Genomic DNA, 24404 nt, shown 5'->3' with positions numbered 1-24404 from the left:
GGAATCCTACCTTTAATAAAATTATAATTGTTTTACGCATAAGGAATTTAATTATTAATTATTTCCAAAAAAATGATAATGTAATAAGCTTTCGAAAAATATTGGTGGTTTTCGTTATTTTCCGATGCAGCAATTTATGATGTCAACAATAAGCAAATATTTTTAAAGTCAATTTTCATAACTAACGTATATATTTTAGAATTCTGGACATAAAAATCTATCTCATCACAAAATTCTAAATGTGTCCCACCTGACACTATCTTTTTAAACTAGCTAACCCGGTTCAAAATTTAAAGGACTCTAATTGTAGACCTATTTTAACAAACAAATGTTGCGAAATGAAAATAACTAACTTATATATTTTAGAATTCTGGACATAAAAATCTATCTCATCACAAAATTCTAAATGTGTCCCACCTGACACTATCTCTTTAAACTAGCTAACCCGGTTAAAAATTTAAAGGACTCTAATTGTAGACCTATTTTAACAAACAAATGTTGCGAAATGAATTAGAGAATGAGAAAGCATTTACTAAATGTAAAAACGAAATAAAATTTATTACATATTGACATAGATTTTGATTAAAACTGCAGCGCAACAGCTTAAAACTATACACAGGTAATTAACGGTAAACTTCGAGATGCTTCCATTTCGGTGGAAGTTATTTAATAACATCAAAGATACCGTTAGTGTACAAATTGACAGTAAATTTACGATGTCAAAAGTCAAAAGGAGGGGGATTAGGGATAGGGGGCAGGTTAAAGTCAATATTTGAATAGAATTCAGGTGGTTGTATATTATATTTTGGTAAACTATTGTTTATAAAGCGACGGCTACAAAAAAAAAGAGGGACTAGACTATTGAGCAACATATTGTTACAAAAGTTACAAAAACTGGTATAAATAGTCCAAAAAGACTATATTAACCCGTCACAATATACTTTTCTTCAGGAGAGACAATCCAAATCATTGCACGATTTTGATACCACAGAACTAAATAAAAATGGTATTATTTGTTTGTCCATTACTGGTAATTTTAGACAGCGGTGAAATTTACCTTTTTCTAGAGTTACTCTTTCTGGCTAAATGCAAAATGACTAATCCTTGTTTAATTTTCTTGAAGGCCGCTAAAGCTTGAGCGTGCGACATTCCTCTGAGGGGTTCTCCGTTCAACATGAACAGTTCGTCTCCTTCCTTTAGTTGACCAGTTTCAGCAGCTTGACCGGTGGAAAAGATGGTTTTGACGAAGAAGCCCATTTCCCCTTTAGGAGAGTCTTTTCCTCCTACAATACTAAAGCCCAAACTCTTCTTTCCCGGACCTTTTTCAAAAGTGGCCACTAAAAGCGTGGATTGTTGATGTCCGTGCTTCGGCCTCCTGGGTAGAGTGCACAGTCCGTTTGCCGTTGCCTAAAGTTCATTGAAACAAAAGCAGTTTTAAAAATTTGACGCAAGCTTCAGAAATTAGGTTAAAAACCTCATAATTTTCATACCTCATTTTCACCAATTGCACTCGTTCGACAGGGAAGTATTTCAGGGTGAGAATGCCTGTTTGAAGACGGTCTAGGTGGTCTAGCTGGTTCGGTTTTCACCGTTTCATTTTCCTTCACATTTTTATCAAAAACAGATTCAGAAGTATCGGAGCTAGCCAATGATGACCCGGATTCCCTAATCGGCTCGAGACAGTGACTCTCGAGACGAGGTAACTGTTAATAAAGTCGTAGTGATTAGTTACGTCATCATTAAATCCATAAACACTATATATTTACCTTCCGGGACACCAGTAAGTGCATAGTGTGGTTCTCGGGTGCTTTTAACAGCTGTTGGGCCTCATCCTGTTCAACACCTTGAAGCTGTCGCCCGTTGATTACTAATAGCTCGTCTCCTCTCCTCAGAAGCCCACATCTGAACGTCGAATAGTTTTAATTACAATCAAATTCATTTAGCCCTTAATAGGTCCCAAGATAAATTAGGTTTACCTTTGCGCTGGACCCCCGTCTTCGAAATCGGCAATCACGTATCCAAGTACGCCTTTGTCCGGATCATGGTAGCCTTTGATATAAAGTCCTAATTCGCCGGAAGTGTCTTTCTCGAGACACACATTGAACACTTCGGTGGATTTTGTGGCGAATCCGACAACTGGTTCGGATGGGTGACGACGACGTCTAAGGGAATTGTTGTCGTCTTCGCCGTTCGTGGATACGCTGCTGTCGGAATCTAGCCTAAGACGACCGTGACATTCGCTCTTCGACCTCGGACGAATCGAGCTATTCGGCACTTCCGCCGTCAGCAACGCCTCTCGAATGTCGCCTATCGTGGCAGAAGTGGGAAGTCCTCGCGGGTTAACTACTTGCGTTTCTAGCCACTGTTTACGTCGAGCGTCGGCGGAAGGCAAGTTCTTGAAGCCCGCTTTTCTTAAACGTAGTTGCATGTTGAGATCGCCGCACAAGGGCGGAGCAACGCTGTCGAGAGAAATGTCCAAAGACGAGACGGACATGGACATTCCGCGGTTTTTAGTTGTCCTGTCTACTTCACCGTTAAACAAGTGTGGAGACCCGAATAAACTGCTTCTCGGTCTTCCGCCCAGAGAGGAATTGGAAGATTCAAAGTTACCTTTCGCGTCACTATTCGCGATTGATTTGTGGGAGTCCTTTTCCGCTACTTTTCCAGCAGCAGCGGAGCTCTTATCTTCGTTGGACGCAGAATTTTTCTTCCATTTGTTTCGCATAAACTTCCTGTCGAGAGTCCAAGCTTTGAATTGATTCAGTTTGGAAGGAGATTCCATTTTTCCGCCGCTCGTCAATGAAACTGGGCCGTCGAGCTCGGAAACGGAAGTTCTAGCTCTGCCTTCTCCGCTCTTGAAGTCACTGGCGCGATTGTTAGTCGGAGTTGCCGTTTTGGTATCACTCGCTAGATCCGTAGTGGTTTTACTTCTCGGAACGAAATGAGAAAGCACGGAATTGCCGCGAATCCGGAGGCTCCTGACATCGTATGACGTTTTGTTTTCTTCCAAAGTTCCGTTCGCTTGATGACGGGATTTTAGAGCGTTGCCATTATTGGCGTTACCGGATGACACGGTCAACTTTTGCAACAACGAGGTGAATCTTTGCAAATTTCGGTCGGGAGTTTTCAAATCGGACAACTTGCTTTCGGACGCGTTCTTCGGAAACGACGGTGGTAAAGATAAAGGCGGAAGATCGGAAAGAGGACCTTTGCCAAGAGTGGTAGGCCGCGAAATATGATTTGTACAGTTGGGTGCCATTGGGGCCGCGTTCTTGGGCAAAGCTACCTCGTCAGAGTTCGTAGAAGTGACCATTTTCGCGCATACGTCTTCGTGATGAGTTTCTTCTCCACCGTTTTTGGTACCGTCACTTTCGTAGCCCGACTCGTCGGATCTGTGATGGGTGGAACTGGCTAGGCTTTCCGTGTCTTCGGAGGCCGTTACTTGACTACAGGGCCGACTGCTGCCGTTGCTGGACGACGTGTCCGAACCGTTGGCGCTATTTAATTCTTTCCGAGAAAATTCGTCCAAGTAAACTTCCTCTTCGAAGACGGTTCCCAGTTGGGATGATTTGTTGGTTTTTGTCGAGCCAGTATCGCTTTCGGTACTGTTGGTTTCTTCGATGGAGCTCAGCCTAGATCGAGCTTTGTCTTCGCTCGAGATGTTCTCTGACAAATCTTCGCAACTTAAAGCTTTACAAGGTAGAAAGACGTCGACGCGACCAGAGTCCGAGGTAGAGCAATTGTAAGGAGACGTTGCGAAAACACTGTCGCTCACCTTCCTGATAGGAATACGAGGGTAGCTTTTCTCCTCGGTCGTACACAATATCGACGCGGACACGCTTCTGTACATCGGCGCGCTCCTTCCCAAATGACTCCAGTCCTCTTCGTCTCGATGAAGATCGGCGTCTCCGTTCAGAGATTCTTCTTCTTCCAACAGGCAATCGGCGCTTTTGGAAGGCGTCAACAAATGTCCCTGCTCCCCGTTGGTAGAACTCAACGCGTCGTCGTTCAGACTGGCGCAAATGTCTTCGGTGATGGCCAGAGACGTTCGTCTCCTGGGCATCCAACTATTCTTCCAAATTTCGTAACTGTCAGACTTTCTTCTTCTCTCGATAGCTTCGATTCGTCGCTGGCAGTCTAAAGAAGCGGCTCCCGCCCACCTCGACAAGTCCGAATCTTGGGAGGCGATGCCGGGAAGCGTGGAACCGTAAGAACTAGTATCTCTTCGAGCGCTGGTCAGCGTCGAACTCCTCGGCGCGTTCTCTCGATCCTCATTTTCATCTTCCGTATCAACCGGAAGTTCGAGGGGCGGATCCGGAGCGACGGAGTACTTACGGGGACCCACGTGCTTCCTGCCAATCCGTGGAAACGGAAAACCTATTTAGGGGAGAAAAAAAGAACGACGGAGAGATTACTCATCTTTTCCTACTTTTCGCGTCACGATTACGAAACGCATTACACGCGCGGAGCTGACGGCCCCCAACTATTAAACCGTTTTAAGCGGGAGATACTAACCCCCAACCAGGCCGCCGCTACCAAGGACAAGGACAAAAATAGACTTCTAAACACGGTTTACTCGACGACGTCCGCCTGATAGAGCGAAGGGAGGGTTAATTAACGTCCCTCCCCCCATTAGAGACTGTTTCTAAGTCGCAAATTACAAGAATGTGACGCAACGAGGAAACGAGCTTCCGCAAAGCGTCGTCAAACTATTAATCTGCCGAATCATTCCATAAATTGCCGTATACGGTGCCAATAAACATAGCAACTCCAAATTGAGAAAAACAAGTATTTCGAAAGATTTTTTCGCTACGTTTGTACCTTTATTGTTAAATACTACACGTCCATCAATCAGGCGATAACATTTTGAAGTTATTTCTACTTTCGACTGATGTACGTCTCGGGAAGGTGATGGTTACGTGATTATAGGTTTGAGCCGCGGTGGAACACGAAGTCTCGCGATACTTTACCCCGTAATTTTAGAAACAAGGACTTACTCCGCAAAACAGAAGTAAAAACAAGCACGTTCGAAAAAACTAATGAGACTTTAAAACTCGGGTTGGCGACACTGTCTCTGCGTTTGACTGGAAGGCGCGTTGGCCCATTGCTATATTACCGCGGCTAATCCTAACTTCGGCAACCACGGTTTCGAGACGCGATTAAATTGGGAACCCTCTAATTACGCGGATTCGATCGTTAGGGGGCATTTGTCGGTGGCCGCCTTTTCCTCCGTCGACAACGATCCGCCTTTGGGATTTACCATCACCGGGGACAGATACCAAAATCTAATTATCGCCCCCTTTAATTCCATAAACGTTAAGCTTACGAGAGGTCAAAGCTCGGTGACGCTGTTTACATTTCGAGCTATTCGCTGCCATCTAGGAGCAACAAACACAAGGAGAACGCAACCCGTCAAAAGTCGTGGATTTTCTTGTGTACGTTTTTCATTGGCTAGACGCTTTAGCGCCTGCTGCCGTCGGAAGGGGAAAATTCGGAAATTGTCTCCCCCCCCCCGCCCGTAAAACGTGCAGCGTAAAGGTTCGTGACGCTCGTCCAATGAAATTCGTACACAACCCTTCGTTAGAGTGTTTAAAGGCTAGCTGCGTTCTCCTTGTGTATGTTGCTCCTAGCTGCCATCAAAATTCATTACAGGGTGGCCACCAAATTTTCAGATTCAAATTCCCCGTTTTCCCTGACCATTTTAAGAGATTTTCCCTTTTCACTTTTATCAGAAGTTAATAAATTTAAATGGGACTTATATTTTAGTTAAAAAGTTATTGCAATGTTGAATAAATTAGCACAACTTTCAAGGAAATAAATGATAATCATAGAATTTGTCATAGATCTAGAGTAAAATTACCTTTAAAAAGTGCCAAGATAAAATTGAATTCCCTGACTTTTCCCCGAATTTTTAAAAATTCTTAAATTCCCTGACTTTTTAGACCCATTTTTAAATTTCCTGACTTATCCCCGATTTCCCTGACGTGTGGCAACCCTGCAATAAGAGACGGTACATCTTATTTATGTTAATGTTAATTTATGCCAAATACAAAACCGCGGTTCTCACGCGAGAAATTAACCCATCTAAAGTCAAATAAATAGAAACACTAGCGAGAATTTGAGGTTCCTTAAAAGCGGCGACCCCTCAACGCGCGCATCTCCGGGTTGTACTCTCCCACGGCATAATGTTTAAATTAAACTTCATTAGGTTGAAGGAACCGCAATTTGCAAAAAACACATACCGACTCTCAAGATACTCAAAGGGGGGTCCCCTATCGTACGAATGTTAAATATTTAAAGCGACTCATATCGCCAAGTATAAGATCTAACAGAAGTAAATAATAAACCTCTTACGAGAGAAGTATCCACCTTTCTATTTTGCTAATGTTAGTTGCTTGAAAAGACCTATCTTTTTCCAGGCTGATTTTTAAAAATCTCGAAATTAAAAGTACAGCGGGGCAACCAATCAGGAAAATGCCTAGAATAGTTGGCTCGCGTGGTATGCAGGGCTTGCCACCACCCTCCTACGCAATGTAACCCGCTTTTGTCCCATTGGGTCGATTCTCATTCAACCGCCTGTCCCATTCGACCGACATTTTGTTTGCTCACAAGTGAAAGCATGAAACCTAACCTACTTCGATTTGGATAGTTGAAATTATTCTATAAACTTCTTCGAATAAATGGGATTCGACCCAATGGGATTGCAAAATTAGAATTCGATCAATTGGGAAACTATATTTTTTGATTCGATCAATTGGGAAAGTATATTCTTTGATTCGATCCATTTGGAATTCGACCTAATAGGATTCTATCCAACGGGAATATACCATGTAACGCGGCCACCTGAATTAATAGCTTTAAAAGTCGCTTGATGACTTAGACCTAAGGTGGTGCCTTGGGTATTAGCCTAGCTGATTATTAATATTATTTATTATTTATCTGCGAAGGTAAGAGTTTCATTAAAAGAACCTATATGGATACTTATCTGGTAAGTGACTTCTGTCTGTAGTAATTCCCCAAAACCAGCGAGAAATAATTACCTTCCAACCAAGAAGTAGTGAACCGCTGGTGCGCCAAAAAAAAATGTGGGACCTCCTAGAAACTTCAACGGGGTCCCGCCGTTGCATTAGTCATAATTCGGAACTTAAAACTCTTTACAACCCTGTTTTAAATATCTGCCGCCTTCTTCAGCTGTTTTTATACTCCCCTCCCGCTCTGCCAGACCGACTGCTTTTGAAATGACTTAGCATACCATCTTGACTGCGTCGAGAAGAGAACGACCTTGCGAATTCCAGGGGTGAAGGAAAACGGGCCAACCTTTTCTTACGAACCCGAGTCATCTACGCGTTTAAAGTACTACCCGCTAGCCCCCCCCCCCTCCCCAATTGACGAGACCCTTTAAAAAATTCTTCGTTTTCTCTCCTTACCTATCCCGAACCAGTTAACGTATAGAAGGAAAAGTTAGCACGGAGAAAAATAAAATATCAAAGTTTTAAAAAGTTGATTTAAAAGTTTTGCTAGCGATATAGAGCCATCTTTCTTGGTAAACAGGTTGAGGGTGGGGTTACAGAAGTTCTACAGCTAGCAGACACGGATGGAGAATTGACGGACTGAAGAAAAAATCGTACAAGTGCAAACTGACGGTGTTAAAAAAAATATTCGCTTGAAGAGCGCGAGCTATAGAATGTAAGGAATGATTTTTACGAAGTATCGAAAAAAAGAGCAATTTGAGAAAATTGGTAGCTCTGGTCAGTGATTATATTTCTGCACGAGTAAATACGAGATGAATGGGAACTATGAAGTTACGAATTAAAGTTTCGGAAGGTACTTTCCCATATCGTCCGACTCTGAAGTACTACCAGAAGTATATGATATATCTTACGACAGAAGTTTCACTTTCCCTATCCCAATAATGTAATTCGATCCAGAAGGCTCAGCCAAAAAATTTAAAATTCCTTTAAGAATAAATAGGATTATATTATACGGGACACTACTATATGATAATATAGGATACAAATTTCTCAAATACAGGATATGATACTACCAATTTTAGCTTAAAAAAGCAATTATGATTCCAAAAAGATTTACATGATAAGATAGGATGGGATAGGTTTAAAAATATAAGAATTATAGAAAAAGTCTCCGACTAGTCATAGACCAAACCTGCCATACATGATAGCGTTATAGTTTTTAAGGCTGGGGTCATTTTTCTCCTGGAACCCATTATACATTAGGCCCAGTCCGCCACTGTATAGGCCCGCTGGGGATGTCAGGTTTTCTAAAAATATTACATTTGAGTAAATATCGTATTGAAATGTAATACGTAATTTCAATATTTTGCATCCGCGCGTGGGAAATTAGCGCCCTTTGAAAAGTGCCTGCGAAGAAGATATTTCTCTATATATATTTATGAGGAAACATCTTAAAATATCGGTTAAACCTTCAACTCGCCCTTATCAATACTGACAAGTGATTATCAAAGTTTCAAAATTCAAAGTTTAGTTGAACCGATAAATTTAAAAAAAAATAAACTTCCAAATTGACTTAGAACTCTCACGGATCGCCAACGATTGGAGCAATTCGAAAAAACAAGCTCGTAAAAACATCCTTATCAATAAATAAAATTACGCAACTCATTCGGTACAAAATAAATCTTAATTCAGAATCAAGTTTAATTACGTCTTTGAGTAATCTAATCTTTGTAAAAATTCCTGTTCCTTTTTTTAACTTCGTCCAAGGCATTTCAATCAATAATTGTTTTTTTCATACTTCGCAAAACGGATATACGACGTATAAGGAAGGGAAAAAGATTTAAAAATAAAGTATTAAAATTCAGTCCAACTATTTTAATATCGTATTATCTAACTCCAAAGATCTCGGCGTCGTCGCGTTGTAATTCAATATTAACCCATTAAGGGCGACATTCCGGTCGGATGGGAGTATATGGGAGACCAGAAACGCCCCGAAATTTTAAGAAAATTGAAAACTACATCCTTTTGATTTGTTAGAAAAAAATGAAAGTTAGTTATAAGCGTATAATTTTCCCCGCAATATTGAGCCGAGTAAAGTGGCGGTTACGTGAACGGTAGGGTACGTGGTGAAGTTTACGTAACCGCCACCTTGACTACGTGTTTAGGTAAGGGAATTTCATCTACGTAGGGAGTAACGTAGAAAACCGCCTGAAAACAGCGAAATTACGAGAAGGGCGAGTTGTCCAGGAAATGAAGAGTAAGGGGGGCGGGGGAGGGGGCGAAAGGAACACGCGGTGGACGTGTTAAAAGGATATCCCGAAACATAATTTCTCGTTAACGCCTAATAAATACAATGAGGCTCAGACGCGTAACCTTCCGCGGCGGAGGAATACGCGTACATTGGCGCGAGGGTGATGACGTTTTCACCATTTCTTTTTTTTTTATTACCTTCATCCAAAAATTAACGAAGCTATTCTTGACAAGGGGCGAAACCTCGAAAAGCCAGCGCACCTCTTTTAAACTCCTACTCATAGCTATCGGGTACGAACGCTACCTACTCGCCGCTTTACACCAGAAAGCATCCTCACACGAATTTACAGTCTCTCCTACAATCAAGTGACTTTTGTAGGTTAAATTGGATTTTCGTATGCCCTAAGTTTGTAATATTTGTATTGAGAGATATCAGGGTTCGTACAAAATTTCTGGAATTAAATTCCCTGACATTTCCAGGTTTTTCCCTGACCAAATTAACAAATTTTCCCTGACCATTTTTGTAGATTAAATGAATAGTTTGAGGTAAAGATCTTGAAAAATATTTTATTTCAAAAATTTATTTGGCTTATTTTTTTGGGGTACTTTTTTGGACCATTTTCAAATTCCTTGACTTTTCCCTGACCCTTTGGAAACCTTTGAAAATCCCCTGACCTATTGGAAACCTTTGAAAATCCCCTGACCTATTGGAAACCTTTGAAAATCCCCTGACCTATTGGAAACATTTTAAAATCCCCTGACCTATTGGAAACATTTTAAAATCCCCTGACCTATTGGAAACATTTTAAAATCCCCTGACCTATTGGAAACATTTTAAAATCCCCTGACTTTTCCCGGACATTTTGGAAACATTTTAAAATTCCCCGACTTTTCCCTGACCTTTTGGAAACATTTCCAAATTCCCCGACTTTTCCCTGACCTTTTGGAAACATTTCCAAATTCCCCGACTTTTCACTGACCTTTTGGAAACATTTCCAAATTCCCTGACTTTTCCCTGACCTTTTGGAAACCTTTTAAAATTCCCTGACTTTTCCCTGACCTTTTGGAATCATTTCCAAAATCCCCGACTTTCTCCTGACCTGTTGGAAACATTTCCAAATTCCCCGACTTTCTCCTGACCTTTTGGAAACATTTCCAAATTCCCCGACTTTTCACTGACCTTTTGGAAACATTTCCAAATTCCCCGACTTTTCACCGACCTTTTGGAAACATTTCCAAATTCCCCGACTTTTCCCTGACCTTTTGGAATCATTTCCAAAATCCCCGACTTTCTCCTGACCTGTTGGAAACATTTCCAAATTCCCCGACTTTCTCCTGACCTTTTGGAAACATTTCCAAATTCCCCGACTTTTCACTGACCTTTTGGAAACATTTCCAAATTCCCCGACTTTTCACCGACCTTTTGGAAACATTTCCAAATTCCCCGACTTTTCCCTGACCTTTTGGAAACATTTCCAAATTCCCCGACTTTTCACTGACCTTTTGGAAACATTTCCAAATTCCCCGACTTTTCACTGACCTTTTGGAAACATTTCCAAATTCCCCGACTTTTCACTGACCTTTTGGAAACATTTCCAAATTCCCCGACTTTTCACTGACCTTTTGGAAACCTTTCCAAATTCCCTGACTTTTCACTGACCTTTTGGAAACATTTCCAAAATCCCCGACTTTTCCCTGACCTTTTGGAATCATTTCCAAAATCCCCGACTTTCTCCTGACCTGTTGGAAACATTTCCAAATTCCCCGACTTTTCACTGACCTTTTGGAAACATTTCCAAATTCCCCGACTTTTCACTGACCTTTTGGAAACCTTTGAAAATTCCCTGACTTTTCCCTGACCTTTTGACAAACCTCGAATGTGTGCACCGAATCACGGTTACACATTTACCGCGCCTAATGTGATAAAACTGTAAAATTATCACGATTATTTATTAGTAACTATATTTTGTGTCCCGTTGTTTGTTTTTAACAAAATGTATTTTGAAACAGCGGCTGTGTTATTCAACAGTATACATCTGGTATTCACGATAAATTTAAACAAAAAGGAGCTCATCTCTCTAAGTTAGGCGAAAAGGGGGATGACCCTAGCCTTGCACTATAATGATAATGACGTCACTTCTGCATTTTCACGAATCTGGAAAAACTAACTCACAAATTTCAATTTAATCCACATATATCCTATCTTCTCCAAATATGCCATTAGGACGATTTTCATTTAGTTCCAAAATCCAACAAAAGTAAATGAACCTAAATTATCAGACTTTTATACTCCCAATGTAGGAGGCGTTTTCCTTATGAAGTTACATTTTGACCTCGAATTTGAAATTTTGCGTGCTTCTAGGCCAAAAAAAAAACGGTTTTGGTTTTTATGAAACCATTTTTTATGCATAGAAATAGCTATACCCACAATTCCCAAGTGCAATTTGTCGCGTCAAAAGACGGGGATGGAAATTAGCTTTTATTTCACTCGATTTTCTCATCATTTTCATAGGGAAAACGCCCTCCGATTCTGAGCGCTATTTCGATAACTTCGGTTCATTTACTTCTGGGAATATAACGTGTGCTCGTAGTAAAGAAACGAATCGCGTCTATTTTGGCGTGATAATACGTCGAAAAAAGATGGGCACCAGTAAAAATAGAATGCCTAAAGTATGTTTTATTTGTCAGAAAGCCAACAAAGACGATTTAATTTAATTAGCTTTTATTTGACTCGATTTTCTCATCATTTTCATAGGGAAAAAGCCCTCCGATTCGGATTGCTATTTCGATAACTTCAATTAATTTACTTCTGGCATTATGGTTTTATCATTTATATTATTTACGAGACCCAAATCGATTCTGTTACGTATTTCACCCTCTCATACCTGGAAAATAATTCGCGCAATAACATCGTATCGAAAGGCCCCCGCGTGAATACTCGGCTCATTCGCGCGGCTACCGTGGCAAAATTAATTACCAACAATAACCGGCCTAGCAAAACAATTTCCTTTTTTTGGGCCAGAAATACGAGAAATTAATAAGGCCGCAAAATATGGCTTCGAGGCTAGAACGGATCAAAAACCACTGATTCCAACCTTAATGACGAAAAATGGATGAATCCAAGCTATAATTTCGGGACGACCCGTTCTCGGCTCGGTTTGATGTCAGACATTTTTTCGAATCGTACCGATTTACAATAACTCGAGTAAAATTTACCTGGTTGTTCTTTCGGAAGCGGGGGTTGACGCGACGATATCTTTGACTGAAGTATCAGAGGAGTATCTCGCTTAACTGGCTAATGGGTTATGGTAATGGGTTATGGAGGGGCAGTGAGAGGGGTAAACCAGTTCCTCGATAATTTCATTCTTCTAATTAGGCATAGAATCCCCCCCCCCCCCCGTATCCATGGCAAAAGTCAGGTATTCGCCTTGATTATTCCAAAGCGCCTTATGACGGGCTGGCGATATTTTGGAGGGGTTCCATCGCTTATTAGCCGCCAAAGTGCGGAAGAATTTTGGGGGAAAGTCATCGAGCAGGAATGCGGGCGACCAAACCGAGAGAGAGAGAGAGTATAAACGCCAGTCTTCGGCGCTTTTAATTAGGGCCCACACCGGTACGGTTTGGTGCCTCTCGCGTCGAAGAACACCCCTGCAGTTCCCTAATATATACCAAACACCGAAGTCACGCTTACCATTCAGTTACCAGCATCGAAAGAACCGGATGTACCCCTCTATCGCGTTCTCTGCAAAGTCCTCCTGACACGCTAGATTATTACGTAAAAAGGTACACACACACACCAAACTGAGAAAAGCGTATTAAATATTCTTAAACATTCTCGCATGACTGACCATTAGTCCTAACGGTGGATTTTTTGGCCATCATTAAAAGACGTTGAAAACGCGTTTATGTCCGAACAAATTTGCTCCCCGTCCGTTTTGCTAATTAAAACGTAGTTAGGAGCGGACTTCTCATTAAAACTTTCTGATTGATAGAATAGCGGCAGTCCGCGAGACGAGTCCCGGGCTATTAGAACGACGCACTTCGAATCCCTTAAGTGGCTGCCTCCAATCACTCCCGACTTAGTGCCCATTTTTAGAAACAGTTGGCGGCATCACGCTATCCGCTTAAAAAGTTAACAATTGACTCCCTTAAACACCTATTAATCTAACAATAGCGACGGTTAGACGAAGTTGACAGCGAGTTTCGAACGAGATCTCGAGCAGATGTTCCCAACGACCCGCAACGGTTCGATCGAACTAGTCCAAAAGAACACGGACGTCGCCATAACCGGTCGCGACTTTCCTTTCGCGAGTACGACCACCCATTATGGCGAGTCCCTTTACGGAATCTCGCGAAAATGGTCTAAAATAGATTGGACGGGGAGAGCTTGCCAGATTGGATTAAATCACATTCAAAAGGAATAAAAAACGTATTAAATAGCTCGAGCTTTTTTCGGAAAGAGTGCGTATAAAAGATGAGGTCCTTCTCGCGTGCTATAAAAAGCGCCCAATATTCGATAGTATCCCGTAAGAATGGGGGAACGAAGGGCTGATATTAAAAAGGAAGCCAAAGCCATTCAAAGCAGACGCGGGCTCCAACGGAGGAAAATGGTTCTTTCTTTGACTATGGCCGAAATAAACAAGCTATGAATAAAGCTCCAAATTACAATTATGACGAGAAACATCATGGAAGCTCCGAGGGAAAAATGAACGGGCCATTCATCAATGTTGATTGATACATTATATCTTTTCTTACCCGCTAGTAGCCCCAAAATTGGGGAAACGGAGAAGTAAAAGGTTTTCTAAAACCGCCGATGAAGAAAAGAAACCAACCCGAGCAACTATGAATGGAAAATAAATGGAAAAACTATATAATAGAGAAATAGCCACTCTCAAACTTTGATTGAAATGTCAGTTGTTTTTCGGGATGAGGAAAAAAAAATAACCCCGAAAATGAAAGCGAGGTGGGCAGGGCAGTTCTAAAAAAAACACGCAAAATGTCAGATTTGGTCTCGAGCCAAACGCGCAAAGATTTATAAATAAGATTTACTTTCTTCCAAATACAATTGTCGAGGTGGGAAACACGCCGCCATTAGACGAAAAGGAACATCTTAGGAACTACACTCGAATGAACACGGCGGTAAAAAAGCTGTAATTCTCACAACACAATCCCCAGAAATCCAATATAAAAAAAATCCGTAACAATACTTCTTCACTTTCAGACCACCTCAGAGATGGAAGATACCGGAGATCTGGTACTCCGGTTTGGCCAAATTATCCCTCGTTTCGGTCGCTGGGAACATCAAATATTCGAATAATAATTAAACAGAATCCGTTATCCGTCGGCTTCTCTTCGCCTTAATTAGAGACTGATATACGCGAGCGGGATTATCGCGGGGTCCCGTACTATATAAATTAACTAATTAATCTAAGTGCTCTCGGGGCAAGCCGGAATTAAGGCGATAAAACAACCCCAACAATCCAATTTGGAGGAAAGGATATGACCTCTATTTTTAGCGGAAAACCTTCAAGTTTACTATACAGAGGGGAGAAAAAACCTTCTTTCCCGAGCCAGATTCTCAGTGTTACCAGTCGCTCGACTTTAGTTTCTTTAATTCGGTTTAAGGTACGTGATGGCGTTATTGGTAGAATACGCGATCAACCTTAACTTGAAAGCGCGATCAAAGGCGGAGAAGGGAGTAAATTATCCCCTTATTAATCCTAGGAGCCAAACGTTTCTGCTATCGGGTAACTTCAAAAACGAACGGTTCGGTTCGATACTCTTTTTATTTTAACCCTGGCACGTGCACGGGCATACGACGAAGGCAAACGCGAGATGATTACGTAACAAGCAATCCGTGTTTTAAAAAAACCGCCACTGTAAGCTAGTTTTAAGAAGGAAAGAACCTGGAAAAATCTAGAGGCCTTTTTTTTTGACAAGACTTAAAAAAAGAGAGAAAAAAACATACCGAAATCCCTTCTTGATACCTTTGTTTTTGGGGCCGCTCAGATTACGCAGCGACTCTCTCAAAAAGAGCTCCGGGATACGAGCGCAATCTTCTTGTTTGCTTTCATTAGACGATACAAGAACTCCGGTATCCCATTACCCAACAAACGAAGGAGAACTACTAGAAACTTATTGGTAAATATCTCCGGAGAAAGTGGCGCGGAACTCGCGAAGAGGGAAAATCGGCGCGCGTGGAACTCCAACCAAGCGCGCGCCCAAACTACGCGGAAGGGAGAGCCCCGGGAATAAAACTCTATTAGCGCTCGACTCCCCTACAACGCTGTATCAGAAGGGGTCTGCCGGGGAGGGGGGCGAGCGGTATTAGGCAACTGTCGGGGAATGTATTACGTTGGATATTCAAGTTCCAAACCCCCCTTTTCTAATATTGTTTCGGTGCCAAATGGCTCGCCAAAAGGTGCTGGTGTACACTAAAAATAAATCGATATAAACAGCGCTCTTTTATTAATAGAGTGAAGTGAGAAAACCGTGACCTTACACGCGCTAGAATCTCCCCCGGAATGTTGTCGTCGTGTGGAGAGTCAAGTGGTAAGAAATAATAATGCTATCCAAAGCACGACGGATTCTAGTCATTTTTGCGTGGATTGGCACGGTACTTAAGACAGCCATGTGGTCCTGTTCACAATTTTCTTACACTCGTAAAGCCTTAAATTAGGCAGTTGTTAATTATCCGAGTACTTAGCGTTACAATATTTTTTTATAAATAAAAATTTGGCACATTATACTAACTACACAGTGGCGTAGCGTATATTTCTTCCACCCCGGGGCAAACCCTAAATCCCCCCCCCCCTATTTTCGCGGCTAAGCAAAAAAATCGGTGAAAATTATGTGGTACTCTGTTGATTGTAAAAGGATTCAAGTCGTTTAAAAATTAAAATTTTACTCCGCGGGTTTTTTCAACGCGAACTATTTAATGCAATGGTCAATATTAATTTGTACCTCTTGTTCGATTGCCAAGCATGGATTAACAATAACTCACAGGGATAGTTCTCTTCGAAAATAAGTTTGATTCAAACGCCATCGGTCCTAGCGGGTGAAATCAGAACTAGGCGTAAGCGGAAACGATTCAATTCGGCGAGCAGACGGGCAGATTTTTTGGCGCCGCGAAATCTAATGAATTTTTTGCATCGCGTTTCTTTTTTTAGTTTTTTAAATGTTTTCATCAGATTTTTTTTTTAAATAATAATAATAGAATGCAATAACTGTTGAATTTTTATTGATGTAAAGCTAATTGCTATTTACCTATGCGATATAAAAAAATTACGGCTTTAACAATGACAAATCCTATTAAATTGAGAATAAAATAATCTGCGAACCAATTTTACTGAAAATCGCCATTTTTAAAAACCATATTAAAAAACTATAGTGTCGATTACAGACACGAGATGGCGTTACTATATTCGGATTTGAATAGTTTTTGGGGCGGAAAGTGAGGAGTGTAGAACTTATCACTTTTCCGATCCACGATCTCGGCCAGACCCGTTCGTTTCAATTGTCCAGGCCGCTGGCCGCCCCCTTTACCCCTCCCACACTACGCCACTGCAACTTCAACTATTATATCTAAGATAATATTTACAAAAGTTGTATCTCGCTAAACTGAATTTTTGACACCTAAGGCGACGGTAATTGCGGGTAAAGTAATTTACAAAAAGATTATCTAAGATGGATGGTTTATACCGGTTACTTTCTGTATCGTATTAGTATAACTTCGCCTTTGGCTACACTTTCGATGACCTCATAATGTCCGGCGCGTTAACTTCAAAGCAGGAAGTAACGTACTAAATTATAGTTCAAAAATCAATTTATTAACGCGTGAAATTGCGATTTATTTCAGCGTACACTCCTGCCCTATATACTGGAACAAGAGTCATGTTTATTTATGATGAAGTTTCAGCTTGTCTCCGACCACCAAACTATTAATTATTACCTAGGTCTTATGGAAAGTAACCATCGGTTTTTCTTTTCCAAGTACCCAATCGTCATACCTCGAGGCCAATATTCGGACGTAGAAACCCGAAATAAAGAGAAAATATCTGCCGTTTGTGTTCCGTGAGGCCGTCTGGAAATTATGTAAAAAGAAATTTTCTCATTTTTCAAACGCACCGGGGAGGGGGTGGCTGGGAAAAATTTATTCCCCCCCCCCCCCGGCACTGTGTGGTCAAAATAAAGGCAGTCTCCGTTCCACGTAAGAGACACAGTGTATAAAGCTCGTTTGGAAGGCAATTTGGGGGTTTGTTAAAGCCACGAGAGACGCGGTCGTAATGACTTTTTTTTTTACTTTCGCGCGTTGGAAATTGTAGTACAGAAATTTTCATTAGGTTTTCTACATGTCAGGTTAAAAATCGTTGGGGGAATATAAATTAAAGTCGGGAAGCAGATGGTGATTTCATAAACTTTTCGGAGAGTTTGGGACAGCGGGAGCGCGCGGAAGTTGGGGAGGGACCTCATTTTCCCCTCCCCCCTTTCGACGGGAATTGCGAAATGCAAATGACAAAGTTGGAAGTGGCGGGTGGTAATTGGATTTAGGATGGAACCCCCCTAAACGCACGGTACCAATTTAAATTGTTCGCGGAGATTTTTCCACTTTTTTCTGGAACAGATTTTCCACCGACGGCGTTAAAAGGAATTGAAGACTTAAATAATGAAATATTTCCGGTAATATTTGCCGTCGTTGCAAAGGGGATAAACTAAAATGGACGTATAATAGTTTTATAGGAAATTTTTCATTATATTTTCTAAAGCTACGTAATGACGTAGTAATTTCGTATTTATTATTTTAGCATAGCGACACTAATGAGGTTAAGAGTGACATTCATTATTAGCCAATAACGAACAACCTTCAACGCGAAACAATGAGTTTGGAAAATTTGGGTCAAAACTATTTAAAAAGGCGACTTCAACGGAGCGCGATTGTTGCTATTTCGAATTAGCGTCGAGTGATATTCGTATCCGAAGTATACGAAGATGAATCACCCGCAGATTGTACGACATTCCAGCCTTTAAACTAAACTGTCAAGTTAAAGGAAAACAAACCCTTCTTCGCGAATAAATTTCTCAAAAACGTATCAGCGAAACTCGCTAAAACAACAGAACCGATTCGAAGGAGCAGTCATGTATTAAGAACGAATGAAAAATACAACGTATATCCTTAACGGCAACCAAGCGAGGAAATAGATAAATTAATTTGAAGGTTCTCCAGCATCCTAGATTCTGTTTTTAGTTTCATTCGGGAATTTCATTTAAGGAGCGTAAATGTGTTTCGCATCTTTTCCCGTAAAGGAATTTAATCGTTCACCCTCGCTTGATGCAAATGCCTTCTCGAATCTCGATTGAAAATAAATGGCCCGTTCAATGAGAAACGGAGAAAGGAAACCGAATAAAATAATTGAAAAAGAGATGCGAATCCGGAGATAGCCAGCCCCGGAAAGAATCGAAAATTAACGGATTCAAGATACGTTTATCGGTTCAAACAACCCCCACTCGGTTCACGCGCTTATGTTTCGCTTATCGGATCAAAAAACAATTGAAACTGGTGACTCAAGGGCGATAGATATGTTCGGAATTATTTTGAAACGCGTTCGAAGCAAGCCGCGAGAGACCCCGAAATCCAACGATTAAGCTGGTGTTTTCTCTTCTCTCCACTAGTTCTAAGGTTCGAGAAAGATTTTCCGAGATTTGTAGATAAGCGACCGAGGCTTAAGAGAAGCCGATAAAAAGGAAAGAACCATCCGCGATTAATTTTAGCTATGATTAACGGTCATTAATCATAAGGCTTATTTATCGCTTTCTATTAGGCGGAGAAGCGTTAAAAAAAATGAGACGTCGTTCGAAATGATGCGCCGAATTGATTAGAGAAAAGCCAAGGTCTAGGCCGATGCGCTTTCAACTAGGCTCTCGCGGAGATTTAGGGTTATTTAACTCAATAATTTAGGTTTTTTTTTAAAAAGTGACAAATTAAATGAGTGACAATTTCAAGTGGGGGAGGGAGGTGAAACGTACGAGGCGACTTTTGGAGTTTAAATATTATTATAAAAACCAGTTTCAACTCTAAAATGTACCGAATTCTTCCGTAATTTAAAGATGACTGGGAAGGTTTCGCTAACATTTCGATTTTTTTGACATCCGAGGGGTGTCTAGCTTTTTTTTTCGGAATGTTTAGGATAGAAGTCTCGAAATAAAAAGTGACACTAAAATCGATCTAGGACTTTACCTGGATCGCGGTCTCGACGCCTTTAAGATACGGTGTTTTATCACACGACAACCAGCTCGCGCTAAATAGATCGCAACGTAGAACTGTTGGTAAGAGGGACTAAATCCTCGAAACCCCGGACAAAAAGATTTAAGGGGGTTATAAAAAACATACAGATAGAAGACCCCCGAGTTAAACGCCCGTCTGCCCCGTTGAGGGTTTAGAACTCGCACTAGGACTTCGACAGCGCCTGGATACCGGCGGAACGGAACGCCGAATACAACACCGTTGGGGATCGAACGTAAAATTCTGTCGGCTCCTCCATTGTCCCGAAGCGCGTTCCACGACGCCACCGAAGTATATCAGCAAATAAGAGGCGCTCACCGAGCGGCCGAACATACAAAAAGATCGCCCATTGTCGTCCCGGGATGATAAAACTTACGTTGGGGCACGACAACAACCACGGTGTCCTTTCGGGAAGACCCATCCCTCCACGTGCGTGGCACGCCATTCCGAAGTAAGGGGTCGCTCTCCGTGCGCGCCAGCCTTTTTTAGCAGTCTTCGAGGCAAGGACGGGATATGTCGGGAAGAAGTTGAAGCCAAAAAAAAAGCCCCCCCCCTCTCCTCCCTTTAGCGCTCCGATCCTGTAGAGAAAAGGACTGGTGTCGAAGCGGCTATGGCTGGAGATTTCGGCGCGCCCCCGAGCGGGGAAAGAGGCGAGCGTGGCCTAAATGACGGGGGACGCTTAAATCATAAAACGAACCTCTCGGTGGAGCGAGCGGACAAAGACGAAGATGGATTCCACCAAAGAGCGAAAGCGATCCCCAACAACAACTCGGCCTCAGTCTTCAACCCCGAAAGGACGCTGGTCGAAAACTTCGTATGGGAACTCTCGATGACGTCACCCAATAACTCACGATGCGGTATCTAAATTAGGCAATTAATACAGCCGTTTCGTTTCAGCCTCCAAAGCCCCGTAACTCGATGAGGCCTTCGAGGAAGATCGAATAACAGAGATCGAAGCGGAATTTGTTTACGCTAAATACTCTCGTGGATATCCGCCCCTTTCGACGGGTTAAATAAGGAGCTATAATTACGCCAAACAGTCAGAAATTATTTGAAAAAAAAGGTATTCTATCGAGTTCCTGCTAAGTGCGAGGTAGAAGAAAAAAACCGCGAAAGAAAATATTTCTCGGCGATCCCTCGGGGACGTCTTATCCTACATAATACCGGTTTCCCTCTCTCGACGGTATAAAAAAGACCTTCATTAAATCTTCAGCAAAGATTAATTTTTGCCCTACATGCCTACAGAACTCTTTCGGACGGAGATGGAAGAAAAATATTTGCCGATAAAAAGAAATCCTGTTATTACAGTCAAGCCTATTTTTCATTAGAAATAAATTCTCGTACTGGAATGACGAAGTCGTGCTTTTGTAAAATATTATCCCCAGCCCTCTCTCTCTCGTGGCGCTACTCGGCCCCCGGGGGCGGGATACCAGGGGGGGGGCGAAATTAGCTACAACAAAACGAACGACCAGGGCTAAGCCTTAGGGATATTTGAGAATTAAAGGAACAGGCGTCGCTCGATTCGGCAACTAAAAACCTAATGGTCTGGATGACACCAATTCGGCACTCGGACAGGGTCAACACCTGACGCGTCGCTTCGATTGTTCCCATCGGGACGCCTCCCGAATTTTAATGAACCGGCGAAAAGGGAAAAGAATACGTATTTTGTTTGCGCGGACTGTTGCGAGGGACGTATGGAAATTTACGGCGTGTTTGGACAGTTGGCAATCTCCCCTCCCTTCGGGGTTCAAAGTTAATCGGGCTAAACGCGTAATTAGAAACCAAAACAAACCTCCCCCTTGTATTATTATATTTATAACTTAGTCACTCGGTCCACGAACGAAACAATGAAGATTAAGGCTGTTGAAGCTTTTGACAACCCGATTCTTCGTTTAGATCTTTAGGTAATACTCTTAACAATTGATTATCAACATCGTTTTCGAGGTCGCGTCACCGCCAATCGCGAAAAATCATAGAATGTTTTTAATTTATTTAATCGCGTCTTACGAATTTGACAGGGTTGCCACAGTTTTTACACAATCAAATTCCTTGACTTTTCCAGGTTTTCCCCGACCATCTCTGGAGATTTTCCCTGACTTATTTTGTGCCAAGATTTTGTATTTTTTAACCTATATTTTAGTAATAGTTTCCTATTTGCAAATGAAATTAAATTCCCTGACATTAAACTGATTGTTAGACTATTTTTTTTCAATTCCCTGATTTTTATACCCATATTCAAGTTCCCTGATTTTTATACCCATATTCAAGTTCCCTGATTTTTATACCCATATTCAAGTTCCCTGATTTTTATACCCATATTCAAGTTCCCTGACTTTTCCAGGAATTCCAGGTTTTCCAGGTACCATGGCCACCCTGTTTGAGCCCCGACTGCCAAAATGGCAAAAACGAGCCGAAAAATAAACGAAAGACACTCACCTTTCCTGGGCTTCTTTGGTGACTCTGTGAAAGTAACTAACGGCGCTAACTTGCAGGACGTTTGCAGCGAGATCATCCCGTTGCTTGTCCGGTTGTCGAAGAGAGAAGAATCGGTGGCGTAATTGTCGTTGCTTCGGTTGTAGTCGAGCGTGGCCGCCGCGCTTGGAATGCTGGGAAGCGAGAATCGCCAATTTCGAGACAAACCCGGCGTCGCGCCGTTGCTGGTCGAGAACAAATCGTCGCGCGTCGATCCCGTCGAGTTGCCTCGGCCCCTTCTGGCGAGGAACGCGCCGCCACTGGCCTCCTCCTCGCTCTCCCAGCCCGCTTCGGAAAACTCCCGATCGAGGGCGCCACCGCTGGCGTCCCACTCCGAGGAGTGAAAGGACAGCCGAACCAGCTGAGGAGGGGAGGGGGACCGTTTGCGGAATAGCCGCATCTTCCGCGGACGGGGGATAAAGATTGATACGGGGGAAAAGTTGTTTTCTCTTTCTTCTCAAGTCCGAACTGGGACGACTGAAGCCACTCTTCCTCTCATTTGGAGTTATTAAGAGGCAAATACGAGGGGAACCCGGGGCGAGGCCAGGACGATTCCGCCCTCATCTTCTCCTAAAATCCGCGGATATAAACAAGCTTTCTTTATCCGGTCACTGGCTATTCTTCGCTTTCTTCGGGTGACACTGTCAGTTGATCCCCATAACGGTGTCGCCGATGCCAGCGGGGGATGTTTTATTGTTCCGTCGAAAGGAAACAGAGTCTGCGATGTTTCTACCACTCGCTTCTCGTAATTTGAGTCTCCCTGTTGCAGACTGGATCGAGCTGCGAATAGACAAAAAACACGCTTTAGTTACAAAGCACCCAGACTAGACTAGAAATTGGCCTAAACAATAACAGTTTCGCTGACATTTGACCCCAACGAGTATCGTCTACCCGAACCCGCCCCCCCCCCCCTTAGTCATTTGTTTATCACTTCCTCAGTAAGATATCAAAACACTCGTGACGCTCAGATGCATACATTTTTTTACCAATACGTCCTTATTTAGAACTTCCAAAATATACAGGGTGTTTCAAAAGGTGATGCAAAAATTTGAAGGAGTTGTAGGGGGTGAGTTGAGAAGTATGCCTGTTTTTTCCCCATTTTCCTACGATGAGTTAAAAGAGCGCCAGAGAGCTTCAAAGTGTGGCCTACTAGCCCCTGGAAGTAGGCTGCGACAAGCGCAAAACCAAGCAGCAGGATGTGATAGGTAAAAAAGGACTTTGTAAACAAATCGAGGTAACCAGCGTAAAAAAGTAAACTTAAACAGCATTTAAAGTCCCTGCTACTTGGTTTTGCGCTTGTTGCGCTCTTTTAACTCATCGTAGGAAAATGGGGGAAAAACAGGCATACTTCTCAACTCACCCCCTACAACTTCTTAAAATTTTTTCATAACCTTTTGAAACACCCTGTATATATACCAAAAGTTATTACAATAGGGGCTTAAATAAAACATCTTCGAGGAAATCGCCAAGAAGTAATATTTATATAGTACTTGTTGAAATAATGGAAACTTTTCAAAAAAAAAGCTACCGAACAGCTGAAAAGTTTCCATAATCTCCTAAAGCGCTTTATAAACAGTAACTTGCAGGTCCTGGCTTTCGGAAACATTACTTCTTGGCGATTTCCTTAGAGCTGTTTTATTGAAGTGTCCATTGAAAACTACCTCGTACGTAGCCTTCCATACGTGCCAATCAATCCCAACAAAACAAATAAATTAAACATTCGAAATTTTTTTAAATATAAGACAGTATAATTAAATGTAGTACGAAATTAGTCAGTACAAGGTTAATTCGGTAATTCGAAAATCATAATATCGTCATTTAAGAACCATTTTAAGGTTAAAAAGAGCATTACTTCCTTTGGCAAAACCACCGAAAAATATAGATTAAAATTAAAGAATATAAAATATTAAAATCTAGAGAACAGGGTTATGGGGAGGGGCGTAAAGTAAAATAAAAAAACCGTAGATTATTTTTTCGTCGTTTTAAATTCCTCTCTAAAAACTGCTTATTATATTTAGGTGTATCTTCAATTCACGCACGATTTACTCGAAAAAAAGTGCTCCTAATAATATATATATTGTACTAAGGAAAGAAGACGGCTAAAAAAGAAAAAGGAATATTTTATGAAACTGTTATTCGATTATCCACACGTTCGGCCTGCGAACAAAATATTACGCACGATAGAGTGAAAAAATATATAAACGTTCTTATTGCCGGCTTCGGAATAAAATTTATTCTCCCGAAGAAGTGAAATGGAAAGCGGGAATGTGTGCCATGGGAAACAAAAAAAGAACCGTACGAATATGATCTTGAATTGCATCTATTATTCGTGGCTCACAGATAAAGTTTTAAAATTATTTCCCTTTGTACAGGAAAACTATTTTTTACAGGAAAATAATTTTTAAGGTCATTTTTTTACGCGATATTAACTG

At 41.7% G+C, this 24404-nt stretch overlaps 1 protein-coding gene across 1 annotated transcript; it reads right to left on the bottom strand.

Moving 5' to 3' along the window:
- Window positions 1-563: 563 nt before the first annotated feature.
- Window positions 564-22752, bottom strand: LOC149922910 (uncharacterized). Its single transcript, XM_090162667.1, has 6 exons — window positions 21937-22752; window positions 1977-4377; window positions 1767-1902; window positions 1491-1703; window positions 1058-1407; window positions 564-993 (listed from the first exon to the last, which is right to left on the bottom strand). The coding sequence occupies exons 1-6, from the start codon at window positions 22370-22372 to the stop codon at window positions 948-950; spliced, it is 3582 nt and encodes a 1193-aa protein (XP_090018793.1). The 5' UTR covers window positions 22373-22752; the 3' UTR covers window positions 564-947.
- Between the last annotated feature and the right edge of the window lie 1652 nt (window positions 22753-24404).

Source organism: Leiobunum rupestre, chromosome 11 (assembly GCF_980474605.1).
Source record: "Leiobunum rupestre chromosome 11, qqLeiRupe1.1.hap1, whole genome shotgun sequence".
NCBI classification, from domain to species: Eukaryota; Metazoa; Arthropoda; class Arachnida; order Opiliones; family Sclerosomatidae; genus Leiobunum; species Leiobunum rupestre.
The sequence above is the reverse complement of the archived record's forward strand: the minus strand, read 5'-3'. Positions and strand labels throughout refer to the sequence as shown.

Bases quoted from the DNA above. Each gene is read 5' to 3' on its own strand.
- LOC149922910 (XM_090162667.1), bottom strand. From the start codon at position 22,372: ATGCGGCTATTCCGCAAACGGTCCCCCTCCCCTCCTCAGCTGGTTCGG. The intron at 4,378-21,936 runs GTGAGTGTCTTT...TCCCCTAAATAG, and splicing joins ACCAAAGAAGCCCAGGAAAG to GTTTTCCGTTTCCACGGATT. The intron at 994-1,057 runs GTAAATTTCACC...ATTTTTATTTAG, and splicing joins AAGAGTAACTCTAGAAAAAG to TTCTGTGGTATCAAAATCGT.